The 12,394-nt window shown below is 45.3% G+C and overlaps 1 protein-coding gene across 1 annotated transcript; it reads right to left on the bottom strand.

Annotated features, from left to right (window-relative positions):
* Positions 1-5: 5 nt before the first annotated feature.
* On the bottom strand, positions 6-11,789 carry LOC121936381 (solute carrier family 2, facilitated glucose transporter member 5-like; the record flags this gene model as incomplete). Its single annotated transcript, XM_042478589.1, has 13 exons — positions 11,431-11,789; positions 10,327-10,414; positions 9,538-9,633; positions 9,201-9,352; positions 7,789-7,913; positions 6,688-6,840; positions 6,370-6,495; positions 4,719-4,906; positions 3,764-3,874; positions 2,900-3,001; positions 2,328-2,406; positions 1,422-1,549; positions 6-221 (listed from the first exon to the last, which is right to left on the bottom strand). Coding segments are annotated over exons 2-13 (1,527 nt in total), but the record flags the coding sequence as incomplete, so codon positions are not given.
* Positions 11,790-12,394: the final 605 nt, after the last annotated feature.

The following is a 12,394-nucleotide window of genomic DNA, read 5'->3' as shown; positions in this document are numbered from 1 at the left end:
TTGTGATCCGCTTTGTGATCCGCTTTGTGATCCGCTTTGTGATCCGCTTTGTGATCCGCTTTGTGATCCGATTTTCTCCGCTGGCGCTTGTGGGTTTCCATGCCTTTCTGGATCTCCAGAAAGGTCTTGCCCATGGTTTCTGGGACCATCTTTATAACATAGATAAAGATGGCAATGCAGACCGGCCAGAAGATGAGCAAACTGTATGGTCCGATTTTCGGCTGGAGAGCAAAATGAAGGAAGAGAGGAAGAAAGAGCAAGAGAAGGGTGGCTGTATAAGACATAAAGTGGACTTATCTCTTTTTTTAATGTTCAAATTTAAAAATTAACATTTATCATGTCCCTTTTTTAAACACTCAACATCCTGGAACAAGGAAGGTATGAAGGCCAGCCTGGGCTGAGGTTGTGAAGGGAAGAAAGGGATGTAAGTTCTCCATACCAGTGGATTGGAGACAGGGCCAGCCCTACCATTCGGACATCATTACATGATGATATATAGCACAAACAAACTGTTAAAACACCGCTTTAAGATTGAGAGATACTGCACACTTGCAAAAGACCTGGAATAAAAGCGGCGCAATAACGCTGTCTCAAATTACTAACCATAACGCCACCCAATCTCTTCTGCATCATTTTGCACATGCAAAACTCATTTTGTAAGGGAAAGAATGGGAGAAGGCACTCACTGGCATCACGCAGTGATTGCGCTATCCTTATTATGGTGGATTGAATTATTGCACATTAAAAAATGGTTGACGACATTGCAGCAAGGTTTCATGCTGTGAATGAAATGTGGTGTTTCGATAACACAAGTCCAGTGATACGCTCATGACAGAAACACGCCGTCGTGCAACAGAAACAAAGCAATGATCGAATTTGCTCAGTTTGTTGATGCTATACATCACGGTATGATAAAGCCCTTAGATTCAGGCTGCTGATGTCAGTCCAGACCTCTGTGGCTGTTCCCATCTTTTGGAGAACAGAGCTGCTTACACTACATAACCCATCTGGCTCAATTTGATGCATACCTCATTTTAAGAAGCCAGAAGCGGCACCAAAGCTACACTCTGGGTCTTAGGACTGGAGCATGGCTTTGGTGCAGCTTCTGGCCTCTTAGGACACATGTATCATTTAAACAGCATACTCCCAAAGTGACCCGAAACAGATTTATTTTGGCCTGTCTGTACAGGCCCTTACTTGCCTCTAACCAGAAGATGAATGTAATGCAGAGAGGCACAAGGACTGGAGGGAAGGAGGAAGCTAACCAAATAACTACAGAGACTCCTGAAGAGTCTTTCCATGTTCTAGCAAGAAATTGATTGATTAATGGATCAATTGTGGTTTTGAGGTTGGACAAGGTGAGGCCGGGCTTCATTGAGAGATGTCCTGCATGCACCCCATTAGGGCATTGTTCAGCTTACCTCTATGAAAACGTAGAGAACGCTCACAATAAACCTGGCGAACCAGTTCATAAATCCCCCAATTACATAGGCTGAGCCCCGGGCCGACTGGAGAAACAGTTCTCCGGTCATCAAGTAAGGAATGGGGCCTGTAGGGAGAGAAAGAGTCAGGCATCAAAGGCTGTTTTTCATGGATCCAGAGGTTAAACTATGCAAAGGAAGGGAAACCTCTACCCTGCAGGCAGTATAGAGGCTCTCATGACTGTCACTTGGGGCAGCATGGCCGAGTACCATTTGCCAGCATCACCTGTTAGCTCCGCAACATCTCTGTCTAGACAAGGATAAACTAACTTGAGTGGTCTAGGCTCCTAATAAGTCTCCAGGTTAGATGCCTGCAGTGTGCTCTATGCAGAGCTTCTCTTCTCCAGGATAAACATACCCAGCTCCTTAAACTACTCCTCAAAACTACTACAATACTACTCTATTAGAAATAGAAGGGACTACTAATCCAATCCCATGCCATGCAAGAAGACACACAGCTAAAGCACTCCTGAAAGATGCCCATCCAAGCTCTGTTTAAAGCCCTCCAAAGATGGAGAATCCACTGCCACCCACAGCAGTCCATTCCACGGTCGCTCTTACAGTAAATCAATCCTCAATCATCTTTAAGCAGAATCTCTTTTCTTGTCATTTGATTCCTTTGGCTCGTCTTCTGGTCTTTGGAGCAGCAGAAAACAAGCTGGCTCCATCTCCTCCATGCCATCCCTCCCGTGATTTAAAGATGTCTGGCCTATCACCTCTCAGCCTTGTCTTTTCCAAACTAAATGTGCCCAGCTTGCTAGGTCGTTCCTCTTAAGGCATGGTTTCCAGAAATCTGCCCACCTTGGACCATACAATATTAATAATCTATGTCATCGGAGTACCAACCTGGTCCAGACATGTGTCCGATGATGAACGTGATGGAGAAAAATGTGCTGAAATAAGCCACTACTATGCCACCGTAGACCTGTTGAGAAAGTTGGCTCTCGTTTAGATAGGCACAAAGAAAGTGGCAAGATACCCCCTTAGCTTAAAACATAGGTGTAAAGTGTGGATTTTGGGCCACGTGAGACCCCCATACCCATTTTGTAGCCTCTGAAATTCCCCATCAGTGTCCCAAAACCCTCAACCCCTCCAATTTTATTGAAATGGTCTGATGTTCAGACAAGTTTTGCTCACAAACCACATAGAAAGCCAACCCAAACTCATGGAAATGCAGAAAAACACCTCTGACCCATCCTCACAAGCATCCCCTGCAAACTCTGCACTGCTGCCTCTCAGAGACGAAGTGACTGTCACCATTTTGAGAGGGACTGCAGAAGAAAATTGAAGGTTTTCTTTGGGGACAGGGTGGTCCAAGGGGTGGGTGAGCTTAACTGACCCCTGGGCACCACACAGTTGCCCAAACTTTGCCTAAAAGATGTCCCCAAATGGTGTGAATAATGGTGTGAACTGCAAACCTGAACTTCGAGAGACACAGCTAGCAGGATGCAAACCATGCTGCAGATCATGAAGCCCATGAGAAGCAGAAACCTCCGCCCCACAGAATCAATGGCAGCAATCTGGAGAACATCAAGGCAGGGAAGAGGAAGGATGGAGAACGTGGGAGAGATTTGGGTTATTTGGGTTATCCCAAAGCAGCACTGGATAGACTTCTGTTGAATCTAGTTTAGCCATCTCCAGTAATTGCTTACATGTTTATACATTTTTGTTCATTTTTCAGGTGAAGGATGCACCCTATAGTGCATTTTATAAACACTTTCTCTTATATTTTGCGAAGCAACAATATACAGTTACCCCTCCTTTCTCACGGACTTGAGGTCCGCAGTCTTGAATACTCACAGAGGGGTGACCTCGGTTATTTTCAGTGGGGCGCTCTCCCACGGCATGCAGCCCATACGCACTTGTGGACACGCACCCCATTCAAGCCCATGGGGCTTGAACATAGACGAGTCTCCATTTTCGTGGAGGGGTCCGGAACGGATCCTCCGCGAAAATGGAGGGCCAACTGTATTATTTTGAGCTCTTCCTAATGTAAGTCAAAGCATTTGGGGGCAACTTGGTCCTGAATGGACACCTAAGTGCCGTTAGCTTGACAAAAGGCCTGCTCCCACTGGAAATGAAACTGCTTGGTTGGCATGGACCGAGAAATACTGGGTTCCTCTTTGGACTGTCATGATGAGCCCTTTTAATTCAAATGTTTTCACACCATCAAGGGGTGCAGGAGGACTCTGCGAACATGTGGCCACACCAAAAACGACAATTCCAGGGTTGCAAATGAAACTGAGGGGAGAGGAGGTGAGAAAGAAGCAAGAGAGGCTTACCATCACTAAGATCACCACATGGATAACACTGTTCACCACTATGAGCATGTAACGGATATGTCTCCCTTCTAGCCCCAAGGAAATGTAGATTCTCTCTGCATAGAGGTACACCTGGAATCGGACCGCAATGATGAGAGTTTGGTCGCAATAAAGAAACGGCTAATAACGGAGAACCTGGAAGAGACCGCTAAGGCAGCCACACATCTGTGTAAGCGAAAGCCAAATGCCACTCCAGAATCTAATTTGAGGAAGGGGAGAATTTAAACAGGTATGGTATGTTTGAGAGTGGAATTGGTGGAGCCTCCTTCTTTGGAGGCTTTTAAACAGAGGCTGGATGGTCCTCTGTTGGGGGTGCTTGGATTGTGAGTTCCTGCATGGCAGAATGATGGTCCTTGGGGTCTCTTCCAATTCCATTATTCTATGGAGTTTATCACATAGGAAAGTGTCCGAATCCTGTGGATAAACGGGGATTAAATCTGGGAATATCCCTGCAAAAGCGGGATTGTTTTCAAACAACGTCCCCTGACATCGCCATTATCCCGGACTTATCCTGGAATGGCCTTTTCAGTAGGTCTGTGGATCAGTGAATAGCCAGCTATAACACAGTTCTGCATGCAAGAACCACTATGCCATACTGGACCATATAGGATTGTGACCGCTGTAAGGTCAGAGTCCAATATGAAGTGAACAGAAGGATATAAATAAAATCAAATAAGCCTTGATCTGATAGCCTTGATGAGACACAACAGGGATGGGCAACCTCCAGATGTTTTTGGATCGCAGCTCCCATTGCGCTTCACCCTTGGCAAGACTGGCTGGGGATGAGGAGAGGGGCAGGGCCAAAAATACCATCTGGAAGGCCACAGTTGCCCACCCCTGGTGCAAAACAAAGCAATAATCCTTGTGGCATGGCCTCTTAACCATGTGGGTTCTTTCAGGCCGGAGCCTCACTTACCCCATTGACACCAGTCAATTGGTTTCCGGCCATCAATACGACAGTGCAAAGGACACTCTTCCTAATTTCTGGGGAGTCTAGAAGCGTGATCATGTTCATGTTCTTTCGATCCTTCTCAAAGAGGTCCTCCTGGTGCATTTCCTCCAACTCTTCCTCCACGTTTTCGTTTTCTCTCAGCTCTATCAGGGCTTTATGGGAGGAATAGGGAGAGAAAGAGAGAGACAGAGGAGGGGTCAGAAAAGGGGAAAGGGGGCTGAATTGTACATTTGGAGGTAGGGACTTGGAGGATCCCCACACAACCAGTGTCAGCTCAAGAACCTGGAGGCTGATGTGGCAACCACATCCAGCTTCATTGCTGCCCAGTCCTTTTCTGGGCATGGGCATTAGCTAATGCCCATGACTAGAAAAGGACTGGGCACCAATGAAGCTGGATGTGGTTGCCACATCAGCCTTGCAGACCAGTGAATTGGTTCGTTTTTTTTGGTCTGCAGGCCCATTTCTCTGGTCATTTCTTTCCTGGGACAGATGACCCAAGTCCTTTGGATCACCTATGTAATGTAAATTGTACTATATGTACAGAGAGACATTTTGGGACAATGGAGATATCCAAGTGACAGTGGCGGGAGTGGAGTTCTACATGTTGAAATGTTGCAGAAGCTGCATGAAGGCGCCTAGTGTCAATGCACATTGTGCATTGTGTGTTAATTCTGTGTGCTGGATATCACGCATTATACAATGAAGTGAAGCTGTGAGCATTCAGCATTTCTCATTTGTTTCGGTACATAAGCATCTAAGCATACAATTCAGCCTCTGGATTGTGTCATATTAGCAAGGAGTAACTCAGTTGGTTGACATTTACACAATGTGTCTTACCAAATGTGTCTTACCAAAGTACCACAGCTCAAAGGAGGGCAGGGCTCCAGTGTGGCACAAAAATCCCAAAACGTTACCCGCCCCTGACGCAGGTAGATTGTTGTGACTGTTGTGTTGTGTCTTCAAGGCATTTCTGACTTAAGGTGACCCTAATGCAAAGCTATCACAGAGTTTTCTCAGCCAGATTTGTTCAGAGGGGGTTTGCTTTCGCCTGAGGCTGAGAGAGTGTGACCTGCCTGGTGGTTTTCTATGGCTGAGGAAGGATTTGAATCCTGAGCTCCTGGAGTTTTCATCCAACCCTCAAACCACTATGCCACACTGGCTGGCTTTCTAAAAGGGGTTGTTGTTGTTGTTGTTTTCGCAAGGACTGTTTCAAGGGGGGTTTGCAATTGCCTTTCTCTGAGGCTGAGAGAGTGTGACTTGTCCATGGGCACCCAATGGATTTCCCAGAGGGCTTCAAATACCCAGAGGTATGTGAGCCCTAGTCTCCCAAAGACTTGACCCAACACTTAGAGCATTGCACCACATTGGCTCGTATTAATAGAAACGTGTGAGTATGTGCCTCCAAGTCTTAGGAAAGGAATACACAGCAATGGTTTACCACGTCCTTCCTTTGAAATATAGCCTTGAACACCTGGTTCTCCCTAGGCATTCCCTCTTCTAAGTATTAACCAGGCCTGACCCGGCTTAGCTTCCAAGATCAGATGGGATTTGATACCTTCATGAGGCTCTTTATAGCAATAGATAGCTAGGGAGAATTTGGAGTCTTTCACTGTACCTTGCCTGGCTGCATCTACATTATGCTGCTGAATGAATAGAAACCTAGGACTTTCCGGGATGTAATACAATAGGATGATATTAAACGAAGCCATGATCCCGGTGAGACTCATCAGTAATGCTAGGCCTGTGAAAGAAAGCAGATACATGAACACCTGTGGCTACATTCCTGGTAGCAATATGCCCCGTCCTTCTATGCTAAAGCAAAAGGAAACAGGACATGTTCTCACCCCATCTTTCCGATGGCCGCTACCAGACTTCCAACCCAGTAATCTACCCAAATCTAGTGATGTATCCAATCGTCGTCGTTCTACTTTACCTCCTGAGGTCCCCAAGGCTTCGCGAAGGCTGAGGAGCTGTGCCACCAAGATGCCAAAAGTGAGGCCAAACATGGACACCATGTAGAGGCTGCCTCTGAGGTTTGGAGGGGAGATTTCTCCAATGTACAATGGGACAATACAGGAGAATATCCCTAGGGAGAAGGATGACCCAAAACTGAAGCGGATTGCACACTTTCTGACACACACAGAGAAACATACAAGCGCAAGCAATGTCATATTACTAAGGATGCTGTATGTCCAGGCCTCTATCATTCACCCGGTCGTCTATGAATACAGAACGTTATAAAGGACACCCAAAACGCCAACCGCTTTGCCTTTGCTTTTGTCTCTGAGTGACTGTTTATTAATCTGTTTTAATGTCTAATTATGTTCATTTTAACTGGCAACTGTTTTATTTTATATTTTTTAATATCTATTTTCATAAACAAATATATATAACACAGTGGACCCTTGTTATCTGCTGGGGTTTGGTTCCAAGATCCCCTGCAGATAACAAAATCCGTGGATGCTCATGTTCCATTAAATATAATGACCTTAGCAAAATGGTGTCCCTTATAAAAAATGGAAAATCAAGGTTTGATATTGGAAATTAATACTTTTTTGGAACACTTTCAAACGGTGGATGACTGAATCCATGTATAAGAAGGGCCGACTGTACATATGATACCTATTAACATACATATCGACATATAATACATATCAACATATAATCACACAAACATCTCTCATCTGACCATACATACCTTTATCATAAACCTCCTATATCTTAACCATACACACAAATACATAGACATAAAACATGACCTTTAATCTTACATCTGGATTCTTAGGACGCATGCATCATTTAAACAGCATACCTCCAAAGTGACCCGAAGCAGCTTTATTTTGGCCTGTCTGTATGGTGCCATCAGCAGTGGACTGCAATGGGGACCAATTGTAACCCTATTGTTGCCCTGTATGATAATGGATGATGATGATGTATTCTGTCTGGTGTAGTATGGAAGGAGGTCAATGGTGTTGCTGAAGATGCAATAAACATGTATTCATTAAGGTCCTAAATGATAGGGGCTCTTCCTTACCTGAACTTATCCCATTCACGAAACGGGCAAAGAGAGCAAATTGTGAAGTGTGTACTACTTTGGACAAACCCATGAAGGTGGCAGCGAAGATGTTCAAGCAGTTGTTCGTCATCAAGGCTCCTTTTCTATTTAAAATAATAAAATAGAATAAAATAAAAAGAGCAGTAGCGGTAGAGGAACATTAGATGAGCAAAGGAGGGAGAGAAGCTGCCGGGTTGTGATGGTTTGGTTTGTAGGCTGGGCATGTGCCATGTGCCCTAAAAGCAAGCGTGGGCAACTGTGAAGGAAGTTGAGGACTGGATATCCCATATTCCATCCTGCAGGCACCACAACCGTTCCCAGTAGGGTTGCTAAAGTCAAAATTGGAGGGTGCTCTTGTATCTTTAACAGTGGTTACCCAGCTGAAATTCCCACTTAAAGGTACAAAAGCCCTCTCCAGCTTTCACTCTGGCGACCTGAATAGAAGTGATGCGAAGTCACATGTAGAAGCATAGAATCCTAGAGCTGGAAAAGACCGCAAGGGCCATCCAGTCCAACCCCATTCTGCCATGCAGGAACTCAAAATCAAAGCACCCCCGACAGATGGCCACCCAGCCTCTGTTTCAAGACCTCCAAAGGAGGAGACTCCACCAACACTCTCCAATGCTGAACAGCCCTTACTGTTAAGAAGTTCCTCCTAATGTTAGGTGGAATCTCTTCTCCTGTAACTTGCATCTATTGCTCCAGATCCTAATCTCTGGAGCATCAGAAAACAAGCTTGCTCCATCCTCACTATGACATCCCTTCAAATATTTGAACAAGGTTATCATGGCACCTCTTAACCGCCTCTTCTCCAGGTTAAACATACCCAGCTCCCTATGTCTCTCTTCATAGGGCATGGTTTCCAGACCCGTCACCATTTTAGTCACCCTCCTTTGGACACGCTCCAGCTTCTCAACATCCTTTATGAACTGTGGTGACCAGAACTGGATGCAATATTCCAGGTGAGGCTTGACCAAAGCAGACCGAAGATCTGGACACTATACTTCTATTGACGCAGCCTAGAATCTATTGGCCACTGTTGAATCACGTTCAACTTGTGGTCTACTAGGACTCCTAGACCCCTTTCACACATAGTCTTGTTAAGCCAGGTGTCTCCCATCCTATATCTATGCATTTCAATAACATTTCCAAAGTCTGTGCATTCCATATAACAAGTACATAACGCTTGGAGGCAGTCTGCAAATATTAAGCATGTTCCGAAGCATGACTGTGCCCCTTTGTTATTGAGAGCCACAAAACAGCCACCAATGCCCTGCGACAGCATGCAGCCCATGGGTCACCCTTTCCTTGCGCTCAAGAAGATGCTACCAGTTTGATGGTCATCAGCCATATTCGCTCCTTCCCTCCTTATTTAGTGGTCGGTCATTCACCTGCCACACCGATCCACCAGGAAGCCGATAAAAAGGGCTCCGAGAAAGCCTCCGATTGGGAAGACGATGATGGTGCGCCCCAACAGCTTTTCTCTGAACCTCACGACCACGGGTCTCTTTTCGAATGTCGAGTTGGGAAATTCGAGTAGAATCTAAGAACGAGAACCCCCCCTGGTCAATGGGCCCGGCTGTCCGACAGACACAGGCCCACCTACTGCAGATCCCATTCTCCACACCTTTGCAGGCCGAGGATGACAGGAGCCACAACCCAATGTATCAAGATAGCACTGGACAAGGAGGACTTAAATGAACTAGCTATACTCCAGGGACAGCTTACCGCTGCTGGGTTGTTGACCATCCAGAGAGTGTATCCACACTGGAAGGACCCAAAGGAGGCAACCACTGTTGCTAGCAGGAGAACCCTTGTCAGTTTCTATGGAAGAGAGATATGGTTGTTGGAAACAGAATCACAGCGTCTTAGAGTTGGAAGGGAACATAAGGGCCATATAGTCCAACATAATAGATAATACATAACTAAAGCACTCCTGAAGATAGGTCATTCAACCTCTGCTTAAAGACCTCCAAAATGGAGAGTCTACTAACTCCTGGCAGAGAACGCTCAGTGTCTCACAAAGCCACAAGTCGGGGGTAAAACTTAGGGGCATGTAATGAAGGATGCAAAGGGCGAGTAAAGGAAAAACAATGCCAAAGGACTTACAGAATTCCAGTAGGCGTAACTATTTGTGATCATACTAAAGGCTGGATAGATGAGAGTAAACTCTTGCCTTTAAAATGCAGTACTTACATTGACCCATGGATAAGTCAACTCAGTTTTTTGGGGTCAATTTTTTAACCTAAATTTCTAGACTTATACATGAGTATATATAGTATTTCTGCATTGCAACGCAGATTAAAAGTTACGGCCAAAGGAGAGGAACCACGGGACAATCGCAATTATCACTTATATAATAATATAACCTTCATTACTGAGAAGAGGAATGAAGTATAAGAGAATAATTATGGGCAACAAGTCATTTCAGATTGAGTGCCGATGCTAGATTTTTCACAAGGGCTTAGAGCAAATTGAAAAGGTTCGCAATGATGGCAACGAAGTCTCCGGCTTCACCTCTTTCCTCTTCGGCGGCTTCACGATTTCGATGCTTTCTGTGAGATCCATGGTTTGTAGGGAACGGATTAGAAATCGGGCTCAAGTGCTGAGGAAGAAGGCAGGTTTGTCAGTGAGTGACCAATCCTTTCAATCTTATGACCAATCCTTTCAATCCCACTGCAGCCATAAACCAATCGTCCAGCTAGACTGTCTAGCCCAGCATCCTGTCTCCTTCATGTCATTTAGTTCTTAGGAGATGAAGATGGAGGGTCCATTTAGCCAACCTGGACAAGAGCTGGCAATAGACCACCTTCTTCCAATAATTCCCCCTCTTCTTAATAATAATAATAATAATAATAATTATTATTATTATTATTTATATCCCGCCCCTTTATGAAATGCAATCGGGGCGGCTTACAGCATTAAAAATACACAATCTCATCTTCCAAGTTGTCAAACCGAATGGGCCTCTGGCAGTGAACGTTCCTTTGGGATCATTAGTATGTGAGGATCATTATTTGGGGGATAATAATCATTTTGAATTCCCCTCCGCCAACAAAATTTACATTGAATTATTATTATTTTATTTTATTATTTTATTTACTAATATCCCACCTTTCCTCCAAGGCAACGAATTTTAAAAGTGGTGTCTAAACTGCCATTGTTGTGTAGTGCGTTGAGCGTTGAATTATGACCAGAGATCGGAGTTCGAATCTTGGCTCGGCCATGAAAACCCATTGAGTAAGTCACACTCTCTCAGCCTCAGAAGAAGGCAAAGGCAACTGGGGTGGTACTGATGAGAAGAGCCAAAGTCCCCAAAGTTTGGCTATCTTGCTAAGGCCAGCCCTACATTGCAGAGTAGTAGAGAGCCATCATGGCTTAGTAGCTGGAGCACTGGGCTGCAGCTCAGCCATGGACCTTGGCCAAGTCACACTCTCTCAGCCTCAGGAGTAGTCAATGGCAAACCTCCTCTGAACAAATATAACCAAGAAAACCTCACGATAGGTTAGCCATAGGGTCCCCATAAGTCGGAAGTGACTTGAAGGCACCCAACAACAACAACGTTCGTTCCCCCAGAGACCTATGAGGAACCGGAAGAGCAAAGAACGCACAGAGACTCACCGCAGCTCTTTCCTACTTGGAGGAGAAGAAGAGAATTCCACCGAGGCTTTTTTTTCCTCAAAGGACGTCCGTCGGAAGGTTCAGCGCATTGCGAGAGCCAATCGGGGAAGTCGGACGGAAGGTTCCAGAAAAGAACCTGCTTGTTGACAGTTGGGAGTGGACACCATGCATGATCTCCATGGATGAGAAAAGGGAGGTAGGAGGAGAAGATGGACGTAGGAGCCTGCTCCAAGTATTGTCGCACCTTGTTAGAAGCTGCTTTGGGTCTCGCCCTCAAAGAAAAGTGGGACATTGAATGAAGAAGGAATCATAGAATCATAGAGTTGGAAGAGACCGAAGCAATGGATGCAAACTACAGGAAAAGAGATTCCACCTGAACATTAGGAGGAATGTCCTGACAGTAAGGGCTGTTCGACAGTGGAACAAACTCCCTCGGAGTGTAGTGGAGTCTCCTTCCTTGGAGGTCTTCAAGCAGAGGCTGGATGGCCATCTGTCGGGGATGCTTTGATTGTGATTTCCTGCATGGTGGGGGGTTGGACTGGATGGCCCCTGTGGTCTCTTCCAACTCTATGATTCTATGATTCTATGATACCACAAAGGCCATCCAATCTGACCCCTTGCCATGCAGGAACTCTCAACCAAAGCACTCCTAGCAAAAGGCCATCCATCCTTTGTTTAAAAACCTCCAAAGAAGGAGACTTCACAACTCTTTCCAAGGCAGTATCTTCCATTGTTGAACAACTCTTACTCTCAAGAGGTTCTTCCTAATGTTGAGGTGGAATCTGTTTTCCTTTACTTTGAATCTATTGCTCCTGGTCCTAGACTTTGGAGCTGCAGAAAACATTCTTGCTCCATCCTCAATATGACATCCTTTCAAATATTTAAACAGGGCTATCATATCTCCTTCTCTTCTCTAAGCTAAGCATATCCAGCTCCCTAAGTTGCTCCTCATAGGGCATGGTTT

This window comes from Sceloporus undulatus, chromosome 7 (genome assembly GCF_019175285.1).
Source record: "Sceloporus undulatus isolate JIND9_A2432 ecotype Alabama chromosome 7, SceUnd_v1.1, whole genome shotgun sequence".
Lineage (NCBI taxonomy): Eukaryota > Metazoa > Chordata > Lepidosauria > Squamata > Phrynosomatidae > Sceloporus > Sceloporus undulatus.
This window is presented reverse-complemented; position numbering and strand designations above follow the sequence as displayed.